This window comes from Dromiciops gliroides, chromosome 3 (assembly GCF_019393635.1).
Source record: "Dromiciops gliroides isolate mDroGli1 chromosome 3, mDroGli1.pri, whole genome shotgun sequence".
In the NCBI taxonomy this organism is placed as follows: Eukaryota; Metazoa; Chordata; class Mammalia; order Microbiotheria; family Microbiotheriidae; genus Dromiciops; species Dromiciops gliroides.
In genome coordinates this window covers 173,296,196-173,319,260 of record NC_057863.1, presented here as the reverse complement: position 1 = coordinate 173,319,260, position 23,065 = coordinate 173,296,196, and the positions used below count along the sequence as shown (strand labels likewise).

Here is a 23,065-nt window from a genome sequence, read left to right as displayed (position 1 = left end):
TCAGGTCCTCCTGAATCTAGGGCTGGTGCTTTATCCCCTGTGCCACCTAGCTGCCCCTATAGTGTTTCTCTATAAGAAACTTGATCCTCTGTCTTCTAGAAATGGAAAGGAACATTGTTTAGGCATGAAAACCAAATGCACTAATACAGGCCAAGGGAGACTCGCCTAGATGGGAAGTTGTTCATGTGAAAAAGCCCCGTGCAGTTTTAGTAAACATTGAGGTCAACATAAGCCAGCAATGGGACAATATAAAGCAACAGTTGACTGAAAAAGAAAACATAATTTTAATCTTCATTAATCAAAGTAGTGAAAATAGCTCTTTGTATTGGATATTGGTCAGACCACATTTAGGACACTGTGGGAAGTTTTAGAAGAGACACTGAAGAAAAAAAAAGAGAGACACTGAAAACAAGAATTTGCTCCTGAAGCAGCTAATTTTGACACTTGAGAAATGGTGGAAATCACGAGGATGTTTAACCTGGACTTTGCCTTTTAATGGCTCTTTAAGGTTTGCAAAATCTTATCTGATCTTCAAAGCAATCCAGCCAGGTAGGGGTTATTAGGGAAGATTGGGGGGAACATGATTATTTCAAATTTTGGAAAGGTTGTTATGTACAAGACAGATTAGAATGATTCCATCTAGTTCCAAGGACATCTAGGAAAAATTGCTGGAAGTTACAGAATGGTAGATTTTGGTTTGGGACAGGGGAAAATTTCTGACAACTAGAGCGATCCCAAAATAGAAAAACAATTGCCTTGAGAAAGTAGTGAGCTTTCCTACACTGGTCACGTCAAATAAAAGCTAGATAAACATTTCTGACTAGGGGCCAGATATTTTCTAGAAGTGGGGTGCTAAGTAGCCGAACTTCACAAATTCTCTCTTAGGAAGGAAGAAAATACAGAATTGTTGGGAGCTCAGATTAAATGAGGAATATTCAGAGAAACATCTCTTTAGAAAATCCAACTTCTCTCACACAGCTACACCAATTAGAGATTTATCTTGTATGATAAGTACCTCTATCAAAAAGTCAATACCCAACACCTCAGTCTAGTAGGCTTAGTTTTATCATCCCTTTGAGATGATCACTTTGAGGGGATGGGAGGGAAATTATGTAAGGAGAAAGAAGGGAGAGATAATTTTTGTGCATGGGACAATTTGTGGAAGCACAGGTCTGAGGGAGATGCTGCAGTGCTGCTCTTTGGACTACTACTGGGGCACTGGATGCCTGGGTTAGGGGCTGGGGGAGAAAGGTAAGAACTTCAGTGACGGAGGAAGAAGTATGCCCTACCCAGTTTGCCATTTTGTTCAGAGCCTCCTTTGTGTTAGCCATTGAAAATCATCTAGGGACTACCTTTAGTTTTCTTTTTTGCTTGTTGAGACCTGTGCTAGGGGAATGGTCTGTATATTGAAGAGCTATAAGTCTGCTACAACATGACTCCATGTTGAATATATCTATATATATCTATATATCTCTATATATATTTGGTCTAGTAATGAATGAAACCTACCTCTAATTATCTCTGAAATCTAACCAGCACACAGTCCCTAGCACACAATACACACTTAATAAATGCTTGTTGGGGGCAGCTAGGTGGTGCAGTGGATAGAGCACCGGCCCTGGAGTCAGGAGTACCTGGGTTCAAATCCGACCTCAGACACTTAACACTAACTAGCTGTGTGACACTGGGCAAGTCACTTAACCCCAATTGCCTCACTAAAAAAAAAAGAAAAAGAAAAAGAAAAAGAAAAAAGTTATTTAAAAAAAAATGCTTGTTGACTGAAGGCTAACCACATTATTTCCATGTTGGGTTCTAAGCTTAATCATTCAAAACTAATCCATTCCATCTAACTCAACATTTTTAAAAAAGTGTTTACTATGCTCAAAGTACTGTGTTGGGGCTGGAGGTACAAATATAGAATCAATACTTTCTTGTTCTCAAGAAATTTGTTATCAAATGAAAGAAGATATGACCACAAATAACTATGATGCAAATGTGAGGGAGAGATCTAAGTAAAATCATAGGCAAAGTTTGAGTATGAAAAGGGAATTTTTAGCTGGGGAACATGGGATAAAGGAGTATCATTGAAAGTTTTTATAGAGCATGGAGTACCTTGAAGAAAGGGTGGCCTTGAAGCCATTGTACCTTGTAGAAAAGATAAACCTTTAACTAGATTGAGAAGTGCCTTATAGACCTGAGGAAAACCTCTGAGATGGGAGACAGCAGGAGGAAAATAGAGAATGGAGAGTAGTCTTATTTTACTTGGACAGAATCTATGAAAGGGGATAATATGAGATAAACTTAGAAAGGTGAGAGAACCTTGAATGCCAGTTATTCAAGAGTTGATACATATTATTTGGTAGGTGATGAAGAGGCACTCAAGGTTTTCAAAGGAAGGAGTGATTGAATCAGAGGAATGCACCAACCCTTTCAGCCTTGCCACCAACAGTGAGAGCACTGACCTTTGAACAAGCTAATGAAAAATGCTGGGCTGGAGGAGAGATCATTCTGGCTAAAGAGAAAGATAAATATTCTTTTAGAAAGAAAGCAAATGGGGACCTATTCTTTTGAAATGTATTTTCCATTCTTTGGAACTGCTTTAATTGAGGTTATGAAATTAACATTGCTCTATTATATCATATGGAAAAGTCAATATTTCATGTAACTCTCAGAGAGATTTGCTTTAAACTTGACAATTGCAACTTTTAAACTGTTAATATCACATCTAGATGGGCAAGCATGGATAAATTATGATCTCCATCCTGAATTAATGACATTGTAGATCTATTTGAGCATAGATTGAGAAAAGCAAGCTATCCATTTTTATCATTTAATTTTCTTTGTACATTTTTAGTAATGTTTGGTATTTCTTCTTCATAATGAAAAGTCATTGGGGCAGCTAGGTGGCGCAGTGGATAAAGTACCAGTCTTGGATTCAGGAGGACCGGAGTTCAAATTCAGTCTCAGACACTTGACACTCACTAGCTGTGTGACCCTGGGCAAGTCACTTAACCCCCATTGCCCCACCAAAAAAAAAGAAAGAAAGAAAGAAAGAAAAGTCATCAAATTGCCTTCCCTGCCTATCTCTAATTATAAGACAGATATTCATTGATCTGCAACTATATGACATTTCAAAGTATCACATGAATAGATCACTTTTTAACTGAGGTGTTAAAAGATGAATTTAGAGAAATTCACTTCAAGGATACAGTATAGAAAGCTTGGTTTCCTGTTCTTGATTTTTACATGAGAATTGTATGAGTAGTTTAATCCTCTACTCTGGTTGCATATACGTGGCTCAAGGTAATATCTGCCTACTAGGACCTATCAAAGATGTATGAATTTTGCACTAGATTGCTATTATATTTTCACTGCCCTCACACGAGTTGAACCGCAGCAGCACCTCAATATAACTTTGATAGGACGGCAATAGGTAGCTGAGCAAAAAAGAAAAATTCCATTTGTTGAGACAAAAACTCTCATTACATTCCCATCACTTCTTACATGCAATATTTTCCTTTTAAAATCAGCCCATTTTCTATCCTTCTCCAGTCAAAATCTTGCTTTTACCTTAGAACCTTAACATTTTTAGGAGGACGTTAGAGATCATCAACCCCCTAATGTTACAGATGAGGAAACTGAGGGCCAAAGGGATTAGGAGACTTGTCTAATGTCTCATGGTTGATTAGAGGTGAACCTGGGAACAGAATGCAAATCTCTTGAATTCCAGTCTAGTGCTCTTTCCACTCCATCAGGATGCTTGATCCTCACATTGTGTCTTTGTTATAGTAGGCATGCAAGCCAATGATCCCACTTCACTGAGCCCAAAGAAGTCTCCCTTTTGGTTATTGGATTTTCTGCATCTTAGGTTTTGGCTCTTCATATTTTAGTATTTCCATTTTCCTAGTTTTTCGTAATAATTCTTGACCCTTGAAGAATCCTGACAATTTTGTGAATTTACCTGTATTATTTCTTCAATAGAAGTTCTTTGTCCTTTCTTTGATCATACTTAAAATACTAATTATTTTTTATTATTTATTATTATTATTATTATTTTTTTTTTAGTGAGGCAATTGGGGTTAAGTGACTTGCCCAGGGTCACACAGCTAGTAAATGTTAAGTGTCTGAGGCCAGATTTGAACCCAGGTACTCCTGACTCCAGGGCCGGCGCTCTATCCACTGCGCCACCTAGCTGCCCCTATTATTTTTTAAGTGAGGCATTTGGGGTTAAGTGACTTGCCCAGAGTCACACAGCTAGTAAGTGTTAAGTGTCTGAAGCCGAATTTGAACTCAGGTACTCCTGACTCCAGGGCCAGTGCTCTATCCACTGTACCACCTAGCTACCCCAAAGATACTAATTCTAGCCTACCTATACATCCATTAGTAGTTCAATTTGAAAACACATATATATGTATATGTATATCTATCTATCACCTGTCTATCACATATCTATCTATCCATCTATCTATTTATGTATCTATCTATCTATCTAGTGGTACATTGGAGAAAAAATAACAGATTTAAAGTCAGAGAACAGAGATTTGGATCCTAGCTCTGCCACATGCTATAGTAGAAAGCACTGGTTTTGGCATCAAAGAACCTGGGTTCAAATCCTTCTTTTGTTACTATCTCTGTGACTCTGGGCAACTTCTTTGAGCCTCAGTTTCCTTATCTGTAAAATGGGAGGATTTGTACTCCAAAGTGCCTTCTAGCTCTAAATGGATGATTTTGATGGCTAGCCTACAACAGAGATGGGTGTGCAATGCATAAAACAGTTGTCAACATAAGACTTGCCTGGATATATCTCTATTATGCTTTGATTCCTTAATTGCATCATAACCATTTCTGAAATCTTATGTACTTAGAAAAAATTCTTAATGGGTAATGTTAAATTATATTAGGACTATAATAAGAAACTGCAGAACTTTGTTGTTCTTAGAGACCAGCTTCACTGCAGAATTCATTTGACCTCCTGTTTTATTTTTAAAATTTAAAACAGACTTGAGGTTTGGATCCCAGTCACGGCATTTTACAAAGGCAAAGAAATAATAGAAAACATCAATACCAACAACATAGATGTGTATTTATTATTGTATGGTGATTATTTGTCTAGAGTTCATTTCTTCCAGATTTTTATGGTTATAAACCTCTATCTGATATAATTGCTCCTGTTTCTGCTATTGGGAGTATTCTTGTCATCGCCATAAATCATGGAACTGAAACAGGTAACTTGGGAAGCCTCTTTCAGTTTTAACCTCTGTAGATGTTAAGCTTTTAGGCCAGATAGAAAAGGAAAGGAAAAGAGACATTTTGATCTTTCCAAGTAATGAGAGAACATATGCCCTTTTGAAGCCTTGCTTTGTAGTCTGGCTCCATATGAGTCAGACAGCCTAACAGCCTAACTTCAACTACTTTTGGTCACTGTTTGTTGTTGGGCTCAGTTGCAAATGTAGTTCCATATGCCAAAGTGAGCTCTTTTTGCTTAGCCTGTTCAGAATGCTTCCTTATTCAGACAGAATCTCAGGCTTGTAAATTGCTTGAGAATATTTTGAATTACCTGAGACTGTAAAGGGGGCAGCTAAGGTGGCCAGGCAGGAACTCAGCAAGTCAGGAAGACCTGAGTTCAAATCCAGCTTCGGAGGCTTACTAGCTGTGTGATCCTAGGTAAGTTACTTAATCCTGCTTTTCTCAGTTCCTCATCTGTAAAATGGGCTGGAGAAGGAAATGGCAAAATCGCTACAATATCTTTGTTAAGAAAATCCTAAATGGGGTTACGAAGAATTGGACACAACTGAATTCTCTCATTTTTTTTTTTCCTTCAGGTCAGCTAAGTGGCTCAGTGGATAGAATGTTGGGCCTGAAGTCAAGAAGATTCAATTTCTTGCTGACCTCAGATACTTCCTAGCTGTGTGACTCTGGGCAAGTCACTTAACTGTCTGCCTCAGTTCCTTATCTGTAAAATGAGCTGGAGAAGGAAACAGCAAAACATTCAGTATCTCGGCCAAGAAAATCCCAAATGGTGTCATGAAGACTAGGCCATGACTGAATGTCTACACAGCAAGAGAGTCCAAAACATTAATTTTTCTTACTGAAGTAATGGCAATAATTTATTAAGCAACTATCTTTGAAGAGTTGAAATCACATAATATCTAAAAAACATAAAGATAAAAATTTCTCTCTATTTTGTTGAGGAAGAAAAAGATCGCTCTTCCTAGGCTAACATGCTCCTGGAAGAGCATCCACATTTTTGGCTATAAGAAACCTCACTGAATAACATGTACTTTAAAATATTGTCACTGTTTTATCTATACCACCTGCAAGTGTGTTTTTTCTCATTAAGAAATATTTCTTAATGGAATATTAGATGATATAGTTTTAAAGCTTCACAAATACAATAGAATTTTCTCCAAAACACCAAAAATGGTTTAAGCAAAAGATATATTTATACAAGAAATTAATTTTCTCTAATATCTGAATGCAAATTCATAGAAACTATTTCTATTTTAGCACAAATTTTAGAATGCTTAGCGTAGATTATTATCAATTTGAGCCATGCTCTTTTAAAAATCCTGTAATTGTTTACTAAGAATGGACTGGAAGTACATAAAACAAAGTAAAATACTTTGAAGATTGGCATCCCTCCCCTCAAGGAAAAATAAATGACTTAATGCCAAAGATGTCAAAATGTTCATACTTATAAAACCAATGTTTCAGTTAACATATAGAAATAGTGAAGACACCAATTCTTTTCAACTGAGGTTATTATAGCAGTCCCTTGGTGTGTGAGATTATTTTAAAAATGAGATAGCTATTAAGTTACAAATACGATTTCCCCAAAGTGATGAAAGTAGTATCAATTTCCCAAAGCATTTTTTTTCATTTCAAGATATTTAGAATGTGCTTAGTCAGTGTTTCATAATTCTTGAATGATCACGACTGACCTGGCAATCATTGTAAGGTCCTATGATAGTTTCATTCTTCTGTTCAGTCCCTACTAGATGAAAATCATCACTTCATTTGTTCTCAAGCTCCTGCAAGCCCAACACCTTCATTACAAGCCCTATTTTTAACCCTAGCTTTCTAAAAATTGCCATGAAGACATATTGTGGAAATAACTGCTGTGTTTGAAAAGGTGAGTGATGGTGGGTGACTAACATAGGATGCAAGTCAGAAACCAATAGTTTAGATATTTTTAGATTAAAATGAGATATTTTTGCCTTCACCATCATCTTGTGCTCCTTCCTTTCTTTATACTCTCACCTTTACACAGTCAATTTCATTCCATTGATGTGTATGCAATAGAACTCTTACTGCAATGGGAGGTAAATTGAGATAGTGAAGGTAAAAAGTAACAGGGAAAGAGGACAAAAAATAATGATTTTGTCTTTCACTCCATACATTTTTGGCCTCTCAAACCCCCACCCCACCCTCCATAGAGGAGACTTATAGAATTCTGCTTCTCAATATTTTCCCCACCCATAATAATGTTTTTTGCCTAGAGGAACCAAAGCACACTACATAAGAACATTTGATTGCAAGTGTAAGTTCCGTACAATTCATGACACACCCTTGGAAAACCACTGTTCTACTGTAAAGGTGATGAAGGTATAGACAATGGGAAGAAGGTATAGAGTATGGGAAGAAGAATTGGGAAATTGTCTTATTTCCAATATTACAGTCCAACATACTATTCATTGTTAAAGCTTTAAAGCATTGAGACTGCCATCTTTAATTAGCAAGAGGAATCAGAAGAAAAGAGTATGGGTTGCTCCTACAAAAAAGGGTAGGCACTGCCAGGGTAATTCTGCTTTATACTGCCCATTGGAATGGAGTACTAAGACTGGGCAAAAATAATAGAACTAGAGCTCACAGGATTATAGATTTAGAGCCGTAAGAATTTTCAGATTTCTTCTAGAGAGATGAGAATACTAATCCCCTGAAGGATCACATGACTTGCCCAAGGCTAGTTAGTAAGTCCTAGGTTCTCTGACCCAAAATCTAGCACTTCCCCCGCTATGTGACTAAGTCCTTGTCCTTTTCTGAGACACTAAAAGATTCAAGATGTCAAGAGTTCATTTATTTGTGGAATGAGACCAAAGAAAATGATGTGCCAAGTTAACCAATATTTGCTTAGCTGACCTTACACTGATGTGTGTTGTTAGTGGCTTTAGCATAAACTGCAATTAATCCTCAGAGAGGGGTTTGTTTGTACTTTCTTCTCCTTAATATGACATTTTACTGATATGACAGTACAGAATTAATAGGGTAACGCGGATCATATTCCAGATTTCTAGATGTATCCTCTCTTTAAAAGTTGTAAGAATGAAAATGAATTTTCTCTTTAAACCCTATTGCTGACTCTTTGCTATAATATTGTCCCTGGAGTCCATTCTGTGATACTGACATAATGGCATCTTTTTCAGTATTTTAGTAAATGACCCATCTTTTGGATCTGGTCATTTTAGATCACATTCCCTCCAGCATTTCACAGTTTTATGACAAGATTCTAGTGTATGTTATAATACTTGTTGATATTAAAATTGTGGTAGAGACTCCTGTAACTTTATTTTGTTTCTCTCTTCCCACTGTCACACTATATCCTATTTCTAGCATTATTTTGATAAGTTCAATTTACAGAACATGCTTATATGCAGGATTAGACTGGAGCCAGTTCAAATAGGCTCAGAGTTGATGTTAAATCTTCAGTGTAAGTGAGCATTTATACGTCAGAAATCTGCAACACTATAAACCAGGGCTTGATTTATTGTTTTGTTAACTGTCTAGATTTAAGGATGTGATACAGAAAATATTAACAATGTAAATTAAACTTAAAAATATGTTGTGAATGCATTTTTTTCTTCAGAGATCATTGTTAAATATTCATGAGCATACTACTGCCTACACGTTGTCTGATACAACAAAAGGATCCATATTATATTCCTTTGCATAGTGTTGCTCTATGGCCATCAATCTGATTATAGAAAATTATTTAATGCTACTCAATAGGGAGAGATTATTTTTATTTCTGGTGGTGGGATTAGGGAGGCAGAAGTTAAGAGAATAGATACTCTCTGCTCTCATTTTGGAAGTGTAAAAAGTATACTTTAGGGCAGTAGAAAAAGGCTGAAAATTTTTTATATTTAAACTCTGACAACTAGGTTTTAAGATAATGGCTACCCTATCAAAAATCATATTCTTCCCCAGAAAAGAATAAAGTTGCTGAAATGTCACAGTTGGAAGCATCATTAAGGAAAGCAAGACTGGATAGTTCCAAAAGCACACTAAAAATAATGGCATGATTTTGAAAGTGGGTGAGAGTTAAATGTAGATGTGGGTTCAGAGAACATTAAAGTTGGTCTGTTTGTCAATATTTTTAGATAGATAGCTCTTTATTCCCTCTGGGCTTTGTGACAGTTAATAAAATTTTGGGGCGTGATTTCCTCAAAGATTGCTTCATGGGCATGCCAATAAGTGCCCATGGGCTGGAAATAGCAACTCATTTGGAAAGAGATTCAAATGGTACTACTCTCAAGTCTGTAGGAAAAGCTTGCATAAGGAACTGATTGCAATTGCCTCCCCTTCTTCCTCATTTCCCCATTCCCTCTCTAATCTTCAAATTATCTGGGCAAAATGGTCACACACTTGTGGGTGCCAATAGAAATTTTCACACTATATAAGTAATGGATTTTAGTCCCCTTACTATGATATTACAACAAGGTGAGTCACAGAAAGATTTAGTTTATTTGTAAACTTCTGCTACCTAAACTTTATTTTATATTAGAACAAAAATGGCAGCTCCTGTTTGAATACAGTGGTTGACATTTTTAAAAATTGTTTGTTTTTGCGCAGGGCAATGAGGGTTAAGTGACTTGCCCAGGGTCACACAGCTACTAAGTGTCAAGTGTCTAAAGCCGAATTTGAACTCAGGTACTCCTGAATCCAGGGCTGGTGCTTTATCCACTGCACCACCTAGGTGCCCCTCGTGGTTGACATTTTAAGGGTGTTGGCTATGCCTGTTCTTCATAAGGAAGATGTGTGCATGTGTGTGGGCGTGCATGCGTGCATGTGTGTGTAGCAACCATAAAACAAAATCTACTGGGATCACATGAAAAATCTAGTTTGGACAGATAATCCTTACCACTGATCTCAAGAATCAGTGGCCATTATACCTAAACAACAGCTCAGGTCCCAACTATTTTGCTGGAATGGTGGTCTACCTCACCTTATAGTGTTTTTCTTCTAGGACTATCAGGAGGCAGCATGGTGTACTAGTAAGAGAGCTGGTCTTGAAGTCAGGAGACTCTCTAACTGGTACTTGAAGTGTGATCTTGGGGAAGTCACTTAACTTGTCAATGCCCTGGGAAATGCAATAAAACTATAAATCACAGGGAAGATGCTGACCTACATTGGGAGATGGAGTTTACTTCCCTGGAAGTTCCCTATATTCATGAAAATATAGGTCCAGTCCTTATCCCAGATGCTATCTATGATACAAAGAGAGCTATATTTTCTCACAGTGCTTGGGTTTGAATTACAGCTCTGCCACTTGCTATTTGTGCAATACTGGGCAAGTCACTCAATGTGTTTGGATCTCAATTTCCCCATTGGTCAAGTGACAGAGTTGGACAGGATGACCTTTAAAATTTTTTCCAACTATAAATCTATGATCTTCTGATCCCAATCTATTTCTTCAGAATAGACATACAGGGGCAGCTAGGTGGCGCAGTGGATAAAGCACCAGCCCTGGATTCAGGAGGACCTAAGTTCAAATCCAGCCTCAGATACTTGACACTTAACTAGCTGTGTGACCTTGGGCAAGTCACTTAACCCCAAATGCCTCACCAAAAACCAAAACCAAAAACAGAATAGATATACAATTCCGTCACGACATGGAGAATTCTCCTGCACTTCCGAGAGCTTTTGTTTCAACCTCCCATCTCTCTGGGCCCTTTCCTTTTCTGTCTGGTTGTTTTCACTTGGCTTCACTCAGTTTGCATTTGAAGAATGTTAAGATTCTAAGAATTATTTGCTTAGTCCTTTGACCTTCTGGGAGGGATCTTAAAGTGATGAGAAACTATTGTCTACGTGATAAATCTAACAGGAAGACAAAACTTGCTGTCATCCAATAATGACCTTCCTAAATCTGTCCCTCTGAAGAAGGAATTCTTATTTTCCAGTTTTGTTTCTTAGCTCTTCTTATCTGTGTGAAACACAGGAGGGGGAAGGAAAAACCTAGATTCCAGTCCAGATGACTGTGTGACCTTGGGAAAGTCATATAAGCTCTCTGCCAGCTAATGTCACATATAAATCACACAAAGCATCTTTTTATCTATAAAGGGAGGGAGCTGGACTGACTTCAAGATTCTATGAATGATCTGAGAGGCTGGCTGTCCAGTCTGAGTGTTTCTCTTTTATAAACTGCAGACTTCCTTTGGGAGATTTTTCTGGGGGCAATGATTTCTCATCTTTTTGGAATGACACATCCTATTAATTTTTTTTCACAAAATCTTTTGCCTTCCCTTTCCTCTGTTCTCTGCACCCCCCCCCCATCCCCTGCCTGCCACTACTGCTTACACATTGCCACATAGCAAACTGGTTTTCATGGAGGATTTCATGACTTCATTAGCATAACTGGTGAAACACTGAGATATTATAAAGTCAGAATTAGGAAAGACTTCCCAGAGGCCTCACAATCCATCCTCCTCAGCCATCACCCAGGGAATCATCCCTTAGAGATATGATCTGGCAACTGCCTCACTAGATGCTCCAGTCCCTGCTTAACCAGCAGCCGCAGTGACTGAAGATCCAGAAAAGAAAGCTCCTTTAGCATTGGCACTCTCAAACAGTACAACATCAGAAATAGAGGTGATTTTTTCGATGGAAATAACATTTAAGATGATACCTTAACATCTACTTTCTGCTACTCCTTAAGGACTGGGGTGGGGTGGTGCCTTTCCATCTAACTTATAGCAGAAACCTCCTATATGTACGCTCTCTCTCCAAATTAGAATGTGAGGTCCTTGAGATCAGGGAATGTCTTGCTTTTCTATTTGTATCCCAGTGCTTAGGACATAGTGTATAGAATGTAAATGTTTAATAAATGCCTCTTTATTCATTCCAAGAAAAAAAGTAAAAAATTGACAAGTCTAGAACTGGCTACCAATTCTGTTACCCATTAATTACAGACAGATATGAGTACATTGTATGTTGTTATTGAATCAAGATTTCAGGTTATAATTCTTTTTGCATGATTTAGGAAGAAGATTTGAACTATAGAAACTCAAGTCACACAATGGAAAATCTTAAATTCTTTAAAAATAAATCAGAGATAGTGGAGAGATGGGTGGGAAGGAGCTAGAACTCAGGTTAACTTCTGCACATACCTAGAAGGGTTTTAACAACGAGTATTTTTGGGACACAGAGTCATTCTTTATCCTCCAACCAGTCTCTTTTTTTTCTTCTTTTTCAGTCTAACATTTGACAAGAGGAGAAAACCACCAAAAATATCGGTCCTTAATTATCCTTTATCAAAACTGGCGGGGCAGCTAGATGGCTCAGTGGATAGAGCACCGGCCCTGGAGTCAGGAGTACCTGAGTTCAAATCTGGCCTCAGACACTTAATACTTAACTAGCTGTGTGATCCTGGGCAAGTCACTTAACCCCAATTGCTTCACTAAAAAAAACAAAAAACAAAAAACAAAAAACTGGCAAAAACCTGTTACTAATGGGGAATTACACTAACTACTGCTACAGGTGTAGTCACAATTCCATTTTGGATATATCTTAGTCACACTACCTGTTTTGTGTCAGTGTATATAGAGGATCTATTAACTTTGATTCTCTCTGTGAAAAACAATGCATGCTGCCCTCAAAAAAGGGGAGAATCAATCTCAATGAATTTGAAACAAACCCCATTCATTTGGAAGGGCAGCTAGGCAGCTCAGTGGGTAGAGTGATGGGCCTAGGGTGAAGAAGACTCATCTTCCTGAATTCAACTCTGACCTCAGGCACTTACTAACTGTATGACCTTGGGCAAGTCACTTAACCCTGTTTGCTTCAGTTTCCTCATCTAGGAAATGGCAAACCATTCCAGTATCTTTTCCAAGAAAACCCCAAATGGGATCATGAAGAGTTGGAAACAATTGAACAACAAATTCATTTGGAAAAATGAGGCTCCATGTAGAAATTGGAATTCGTATAACACTTGCGAATGTTCATAGGGGCCAAAAAGTTTATCTAGTAACGTACACATTCTGATTCTGGCTGTCACCATGGCAAGGGAAAGATGTAATCCTTACCATATATGGCTGATTTAACAAAGTGTTCAGGGATTAGAAACCCCTCCCTAGCCAAGAGGTCTGCAGCCAGGCATTTTAGTCTCTGCTACGGTAGCATTGAGGGGAAAATATATAGCAAATGACTCCAGGGAAATGTGTGGGAAAGAACAGACTCTGCACACATCTTTTGAAATAGCAGATTTTGGCCAACTGCTATTTTTATACATTGCATTACTTTAAAAAAAAGGATAAATCCAAATGTAGAGTAGGAATACCTCTTCATGTTGCAGATCACAATTCTAGCTAAATTAATGTTTCAGAAAGCAAGTTAAGCCAATTAACAAATATTTGCTATATCCTTTTGAGGTTTATAGCACCCATGTGGGTGAAAAGTTTAATCTCATCACCTTCTCCACAAAGTACACATTTTCTCCTAAAATTAATAGTTCTGAATATATAGAGCCGGCACTAAGATAAATTGTGAAGTAGGGAAGGTTTGTATTTTGTCCTTTGGAGAAATTCCCTCTTCCCATTGAGAAGGACAGCCTGTGATATACCACTAATACCTTACATTTTACCAGTGCCTTTATCGTATTAATGCCTTTAATGTATTGTCCCTGCTGGGGAGCGGGGTAAATTAAACAAAGACAAAGGGCAGAAAAACCCAAAGGAATGGCTCTCTTATTGGTGGGAATAATTAGACAAATGGGTGATGGAGTTAGCTATTTTTGGCTCCTAAGCACTTTTCTTATTATGCCATGAACATGATTTCTACCTATTCCCCACAAATCTTTTTGTATGGCAACTAGGTTAAGATTGGTTCTAAAGCTACATCTGTGACCTCAAACTAAGGACTGATCACTAAAACTTGAAATAAAGACATACTGACAGATAATGCGATGGTACGCAGAGGAGACTTTCTTGTGGCTGTGTAGAATATGGCAATAAAATCAAGTCAGCACCAAGCCAATAAAATCACTTCTAACCCTGCTCCTGACTTCCGCAGACTAGTTTTCTGCTTTTGCTCCATCAACCTTTTCATAGTGAACATGCACCCACTCTTTAGTCTCTTCCTTATAGAGTTCTTTTGAACTGCCATTTTTAGAAGTACTCATGCCTGTCAGGTTCACCTCTAACCTATCTCAACTCCTGATTTTCCAGGCTTCTTTTTCACGTTGTGTCCAAGGATTACTGTCTCCCCCTCCCTCTCCTCACTTTCTTGCTCCCTTTTATGCACTGTCTTTCCCCCATTAGAATGTAAACTCCTTGAGGGCACTGACCGGCTTTCTTTTTCTTTGTATTTATATTCTCAGCCTTTAGCATGTTTGGCATATGACAAAAGTCTAATAAATGCCAAATCTAATCTAATCTAACCTCTTGTTGTTGTTCAGTGGTGTCCAACTCTTTGTGACCCCATTTGGGCTTTTCTTGGCAAAGATACTGGAGTGGTTTGCCATTTTCTTCTCCAGTTCATTTGACAGATGAGGAACTAAGACAAACAGAGTTAAGTGACTATCCAGGGTAACACAAATGGTAAGTGTCTGAGGTCAGATTTGAACTCAGGAAGTAGAGTGTTCCTGACTCCAGGCTCCACACTCTATCACTGCCCTACCTACTTGGCCCATATAATCCAATCTAATTTAATCTAAATCTAAGGTAATTGGGGAGATACATGAGCTATACTAGTTGTTCTGTCTGAATGCAATATAAAGTAAAGTGCGCCAATTGTCTCGATTGTCCACATGATTGGATGTGTATGATTTTACTATTTCTATGGTCCAATTTCCATCTTCAGCCTTGATGGTGGTCTCTTATGACAAAGACTGCTAAGTAAAGTGTGAATTTGTCAGATCAGTTGATCTGATTAATATAGATACATAAGACCACAAGTGGCATTCTTCCTTCCTTCCTTCCTTCCTTCCTTCCTTCCTTCCTTCCTTCCTTCCTTCCTTCCTTCCTTCCTTCCTTCCTTCCTTCCTTCCTTCCTTCCTTCCTTCCTTCCTTCCTTCCTTCCTTCCTTCCTTCCTTTTCTGGCAGTAGTGATAGATTCTGCATTAACTAAATTACTTATGGTTATTAAAAAAAAAACACCCAAGTAGAGTCGTTCTGCTACTGTCTTTGATTTACCTGTACAGATAGAAAATACACATTAATGTATTAGGCTGAATGTTGAATAAAAACATAGATTTAGATGTGGCTACCCAAAACAAGACTAAATTAGTGATTAACTTAGAAGACCATGCACATTTAGGAGATTTCACCTTATTTAATTCTCTTTTTAGTTGTCTGACTCTATAATTATATATCAACATTTTCTGTTATAATAGCCATGAATAAATAATTCACAAATGAAAATCTATAAAAACAAAGTTGCTATAAGATGCTTTAGGGTAGGGATTCATTGCTTTTTATCTTTATATCCCCAGAAATTTTCATGAAATAGGCACTTAAAAACATTAATTGAATCACATAAAATTCCAGTTAGGATATTGCAGAAAATGTTAATGAACTGCTTAAAAAATTGTTGTATTAAAATAGAAATTATAACATTATATTGAGGCGAGGTTCTAAAGTACTCTACCCAAGAAAAGAATGGAATTGACCATTAAAAGGAATAACATAGACCAGAGTTCATTACCTATTAAAATATTATGTTATTGTCAAGAAATTTAATCTTATCAAATAATGCAGCATAATTTTTTAATTCATCATAAGAAATGGAACAGAATGAGAAAGTTTGGATGAGTCTGATGAAATCTTGGATCCATTAAAATACTGAATATCAAATGTTGATGAATTATGTTTAATTACTTCTGAAACACAAACAGTTGGTCTCCAAGTTTATGGTAACACAAAGGTGGAAACTTTCTTCAACATGTCAACTTGTGTTCAAAAGACTATTTTGATTTATATTCTATACCTCTAAAATGATCATTAGCAATTCTACTAAATGCAGGTGCTCCATATTTTTATCCTCTACCAGAGAATTGGCATGAGCTGCCCTAAACCAATGCACATATCTCTTTCTAATGGCTGATAATATATTATATAAACTGAATTCAGCGCTTGAGTTTCATTGTTGCCATGTTGAGCATCTACCATCATGCATCACATATTTTGCATTTGGGAAGAGCTTAATAGTTGTTTGTTGAATTGAAGTGGGAGAAAATAAACCAGGGCATCTTAAATTGACTCTAATTTATTTTTCAAGCAAGAAATAGGTCACTCCTGGAAGGAATTCCCAGTTGTCTATGAGAACAGTGGCATGTTCCAAATGAATGTGGAAGACCATATGATTCCTAAGGGGGAGCATATGACTCAAAGGCAAAAAGCCCTGACAACATTAGAGAAAACAAATGAAACACAGATAAAACACAGAAAAATATGCTAGAGGGGAAAAAAACCCAACAAATTAAGTCCAGTTGGTCTCAGTAAAAGACAGCAATATTTTCTGTCCATACTGCCAACTTTTAGTTGTCAGTGTTACAGGGGACAGAGAAAGCCTGGATATTTTAAATCAACATTTTACTCCCTAAAGCCCCATTCCTGTTTTTTGATTACTCAATTCACAAATAAGAGCTTAACTAGAAATACTCCCAACTCCCACTCCTATCCCACGCCTTCCCTCCCCCCAAGCCCCTCTACAAACAACAGAACAAAGGAAAACCATTTTGAGGCTTATATAATCTGACTGGTGATTTATGTTGATCAGATTTACTCAAATGCTTCTAAATAAATCACAAATTGACTGCTTTGCCTTTATTTGCTTTTAATGTCATTGATCACTCCTTTTAAATAATGAGGACTCACAAAGACATTAGTATTTTCAAATTTGTATAAATAGATAACAAGTTACTAAATGACAGAATTCATCATCTTAACATTTTCAGTTTCATGATACATGGTTTGACTATCTTTTTCTTCTTCCCTTTGAGGAGCTGTAAAGAATGTATTATATCCAGACCAGTTGACATGAGGTAAGAGATACTTTGAAGACTGAAATATTTGCAAAGGTAACAAGCATATAGATATTAACTGTGTGCCATGTATAAAGCATCTTGCTAGTCACTAAGGGATATATACAAAGTAAAATATAATACAAAACCTCTGTCCTCAGGGAGCTTACAGTTTAATTTTCTTCAGTTAGGCAAGTTATCCTTTTGCAAAACTTTTCTCTATTGTGCTATCAATTTCTCATCTCACTGGCCATTCAGGAAATTATTTTTCTAGTTTGATACTTCAATAAATTGCTCTCAAGTCATTTGTGCCTCTCTTTCAAGGGAAGAAAATAGGTTAAACAACTTTTTATTTAAAGGACAGAGTACAGAAAAATTCTTTGTGTGTGAAAGGTCAGACATTTTCTAATAACACAAACCATCTAAAGGATCTGAGGCAATATTTTAAACATAAAGTTTTTTCTCATCATTTAAAAAGTATAGCCTCTTTCATTTTAAACATATTAACTTTGGGTAGGCAATATATAAATCTGGGATGATGGCCTTTGAAATGAAGTAAATAAAAAGGAGAAAACTCATTAAATGACATTCAACTCTATTACATAATAATTCAATGAATCTTGGTCCTAAAAATTGAATTTAAAAAAGTACCATCATTTTGCTTTCTATACCGTATGGTCTATATTAAGCACAATTCAGATGTCTTGATTTTGGGCTATATGTTATTTTAAAACTTATAAATATAATTGTTATAAATGTAACATTTACAGCAAAATTTGTGATATACATATTTGTAGATACATATATGTTATAATAAACAAGAGAAAACAGTGGCAATGCATAAAACCATTTTCATGGTCTTGATTTAATGTTTCCAAATTGGTGTAAAATAAATTTATTTTGAAGAACATACTATTATTTGTTCTTATATTCAGTAATATTCTTCTCCCTTAAATATCTTAGGGGAATGTAGTTCAGAGGTATTTATGTTCCACGGCAGTGTAAGAATAATTTAAACAATCAGGTATAAACAGTAACAGAATTTTTGCTTTAAAAATTCTTTGCGATAACCTTCATTCCTAGCTTGTATTTTAAACAAAGAAGAGGTTTGTATTTACCCGGGCTCCTTTCTCAGGATAGCACTGACAACCTCCACTGCAGTCTCTTCCACCACAGGGCACATCATATTTTTTCACACCCTGAGAAGATAAAGGAAGAAAAGAAAATGGTTAAGTAATTTCAACCACTTCACATTTCACATGAATTTCAAACAATGCATAGTAGAAGTATAATTACTATCAAGGGTCATTTGAAGAAAAATGTGCATTTATTATACATCTCCTGTAACATGTATACTTCAAGTCTGGACTGGGTGAGCCTGGCACACCTGGCCATGATCTGTACATATTATTCTCTCTCTCCACATATATATGTGCATGTGTGTGTGCACACACCATGTATATGCACACACATATACATATACACACATATATGTATATATACACATTGTAATTATTACTTGAAAAGCTTGGTCTGACCATGCAATTAAGATTTCCTAAAACTGTCCCATCAAAAATGAATTTCTGAGCTATATAAACTATTAATAGATACTGTTACAATTCAGGAAAGTTATATATGGAGCAAAGAAAATTACAAAGTTATCATTCAACAAATATTTATTAAGCTACCTCTCTGTGCTCAGTATTGGAGATATAAAAATGATACAATCTCTGCTCTTTAGGAGCTTAAAATCAAATAACATACAGGTAAAGAAGAGATACAGAGAACAAATTACGGGACTTGAGGAGAGAAAAGAAAGGCTGGTAAGGAATCAGTGTGTAGTTTCATGAAGGAAGTGACATCCAAAACTGGATTTTATTTTATTTTTTTGGGGGGGGTGAGGCAATTGGGGTCAAGGGCCAGTGCTCTATCCACTGTGCCACCTAGCTGCCCCCCCAAAACTGAATTTTAAAGAATTATAGAGGGCAGCTAGGTGGCGCAATGGATAAGGCACTAGCCTTGGATTCAGGAGGACCTGAGTTCAAACCCAGCCTCAGACACTTACTAGCTGTGTGACCCTGGGCAAGTCACTTAAACCCCATTGCCTTGCAAAAAAAAAAAAAGAATTATAGATATGGAGTTAGAAGGGACTTGAGGAATCAGTGAGTTTACTTCAATACTCAGTTATACAGATGAGGAAACTGAGGCCCACGTAAGTTTAGTGAGAGTAAGATTTCAAAAGTTAGAACCTGGAAGGAAGGTAAGGGAAATACATTTCAGGCATGGGAACCACCTGTCCAAATATTCAACAATAGGAGAAGACAGTATGAAATCAAAGAACAGCTAGAATAAAATAAGGTCGAATAGGTAAGTTAGAGGCAGGCTGAGAAAGGGCCTTAAATGCCAGGCTAGGGAAGTTACATTTTATCCTATAGTCAAATGGAGAGCAACTGAAGAGCTTTTACTCATTATTTTGAGTATGGGAATAACACGATCAGACCTGAGCATTAGGGTAATTATTTGGGGGGCATCATGAAAGGTGGGTTGCATAGAAAGAAGACTGGAGGCAAGGAAACCCATTGGGGAACTATTACAATGGTAGCAGGAGGAAGGAGTAGTGGAGGGGTAGATTGCAGAGACAGGAGTTGTTACCAGCTATAAGCAATAGGACTTGGCAACTCAAAGTATGGGATGGTTGAGAGAGAAGGATATTGAGGTTTCGAGTATGAGTGACTCAGAAGTGGTAAAAATAAAGAAGCCAAGAGGAGAAGATTTTTAGGAAAGCATGAGTTCAGATTTGGACATTTTGAATTTGATATGCTAGACATGTAAATTTAGAAATTATGTTGTTGTTGTTCAGCCATTTAAGTCATGTCTGATTCTTCATGACCCCATTTGGTGTTTTCTTAGTAAAGATACTGGAGTGATTTGCTGGTTGCTTCTCCAGCTTATTTTACAGATGAGGAAACCGAGGCAAACAGGGTTAAGTAACTTACCCAGGGTCAGAACTGAAAGGGAACCTAGTGGTCATCTCATCCCATCCTTTCATTTTATACAGGAGGAAACTGAGGTCCCAAGAGCTTAAAGCATTTGCTTGGGATCACAAAGTTACTAAGGATCTGAGACAGGATTTGAATCTGACTCTGAATCCAGTCTTTTCCACTCTACCATACTGTCACCAAGTCATCCAGTCATGGATGATCATTGAAGTTATGGAGGAGATGAGATTGCCAAAGGATAAGATGAAAAAGAAAGGACAAAAAAAAAAAAAAAAAGAGGACAGCTACTGATAGTCCCTTTGGGGACACTTAAACTTTGGGAATGCAGAGCAAAAGAGGTTAAGGAGAGGTCAGACAGGTAAACCAGTGTCATAAAATCTAAGGGAGGAAAGTATATCAGAGAACAAGGCTGTTTAATAGGAGCAAATACTTCAGGAAGGTCAAGGCAGATAAGAACTAAGAAAAGGCCAATAGATTTAGCAATTATATGGTCCCTAGTGACCCTGGAGAGAGAATTTCAATAAAGTAGTAGGAATGATAATCCTCTAACCTAAATCCTGGGTTATCCCTCTTAATTATCAATGAACACAGATCTCAACCGGAAGAATTCTGTCCTCTCTAGGAATACATAAATACATAGGTCAATTTGTCCAGGAGCCAGGATCTGTGAGTGGCCCCCTGAGGTATTATAATTAGCCTTGGAATTAGGAAGATATGGGCTTGAATTCTGGGCCAGGCACTTGCTAGCTGTGTGACTCTGGAGTAAGTTCCCCCAAGCTCTCTGAGGTTCAATTTCCTCATTTGTAAAATGAAGGGCTGGATTCAGTGATCTCTAAGTCCCCTCCAGTTCCAAATCTCTGACTTTATGAGCCTAGGAGGCATTACTGGGGTTGTAGCTATGAGCAACTGCCATTCCTGATGAACATATACTAATGATGCTGGGAAATGAGGACAAAGAGCCAGTTCAGGAGGTGTGATACATGAGGAGAGGTAGAAGGACAGAAGCCTGTTAGAAGACTGAGGGATTTCAGAGTTTGGGAATGAGGAGGTCAAGCATGATAACACTGAAGTTTAAAGAATGACTAATTCCTGTGGGTGACTGGGGTACTAGGGAGGTGGTGATTATAGGAACTGACGACATTGATAAACTGAGAAACAAGGAAGCTAATAGGCTCATTAATAATAAATAAACTATTATATATGTTATAGCTCTACATGGTATCCCAAAGGCTTAAAACTATACTAATAGTATTAATGGTGATGATGATGATAATTTATTAGCTAATAAAGCTTAAAAAGGCACTAATCCTTTGGGGACAACATGTATAGTACTTAAAGGTTTGCAAAGAACTTTATATACATTATCCTGGCTTCTTTTAAGTTTCAACTAAAATCCCATCTTCTACAGGAAGCTTTCCCTAACCTCTCAATCCTAGTACTTTCCCTCTTTTAGTTATTTCCTGTTTACCCAGCATATAGCTTGCTTTGTATATATTTGTTTGCATGTTGCCTACTCCCATTAGATTGTAAGCTCCTTGGGGGCAAGGGCTGTCATTTGCATCTTTTGGTATTTCCAGTGCTTAACACAGCACTTAGTATAATGCATATTTATCAAATGAATGAATGAATGATCTTCATAGTAATCAAATGGCATAAGCACTATGAGTATTATTACGGTTACAGCGAAGTCTTGATTAGTTGGAACAATGAATCCAGGTGAATCGGTTGCATGTATCAGTTCCTCACTATTCTGTCTTCTTTCCTCTAAAGTCTTATAAAGATATTCACTGATGCAATGTTCAACTAATTGCTCATATTTATAGGACACCTTATGGTTTACAAACTGCACAAAAACCCCAGTACAATAATGATCCCATATTTACAGATAAGGAAACTGAGTCTCAAGAAGTTGAGACATGTCAGTAATTTGGCTTGAACTCAGATCTTTTCACTTCAAATCCAGTACTCCTTCCATTACAACCACACTGCCTTTCATGGGTTTCATGGTTAAGACCTTCTGTATGGTTTTCATGATAGCATGGATGCCAGGATAGTTTCACTCCCAAGCATATGCTAAATGTCTGGAGGTCCTGCAGTTTTCACAACAATTTGTGTTTTGTATTGTCTCTATCTACATTACAGCTTGGTGGCCAATAAACTTTTGGCCAAAAACATATGGCCTTAGTTTATCTAAGGTCCAAATAATAGTTCAAACTTTTTGCAGAGATGACAAATTCCTTTCCTTTGGTAACAGTTTTCTGCTTAGATACCTCACAGGATGTTTTCTATTTTCCTTTTCTTATAATAACATTGCATCTACTCCAGCATCTGATATATCAAATGTTCTCATGAAAAATTTTGGAAAGCCTAAGGCTTTTCAAATGGGGATGGCTTTAATTCCAAAACGTAGAACAAATCTAGTAATATGTAGCTATCTGATCTGATTTGGTTCTTGTTTATAGAAATTTGTCATTTTATGACACTTTCAATCTTTCCCCAAAAGGCTTATTTATTAGCAGCTCCTTCTTCCCCCTACTTAAACATTTTATATATTGTATACCAAATGTTTACCTTCTGCAAGTCTACATAAGGATTTTTCACTTTAAGCACAGCTGCATTAAGGATTATGTTTAACACTGAAACACAAGATAGCTTAGGTATTCTACATTCCAATTAAATTGCAGAATCATAGAGCTAGCAGTTTGAGACCAACCCGGATCAAAAGCCCTCTCTAAAACTGTCCACACAAGTGATCTTTCCATCTTTGCTTGAAGACTCTAGTGAGGGAGAGCCTCTTACCTCCCAAGGTAGACCATTCCAAATATGTTATCTA

At 37.1% G+C, this 23,065-nt stretch overlaps 1 protein-coding gene across 2 annotated transcripts in view; it reads right to left on the bottom strand.

Annotated features, from left to right (window-relative positions):
* Positions 1-23,065, bottom strand: part of COL4A2 (collagen type IV alpha 2 chain) — a 294,543-nt gene that overhangs the window by 183,457 nt on the left and 88,021 nt on the right. For both annotated transcript variants that reach the window (XM_043992105.1, XM_043992106.1), the window contains exon 4: positions 18,352-18,432. In XM_043992105.1, the coding sequence (XP_043848040.1) occupies positions 18,352-18,432 (81 nt within the window). The remainder of the gene's footprint in view (positions 1-18,351; positions 18,433-23,065) is intronic.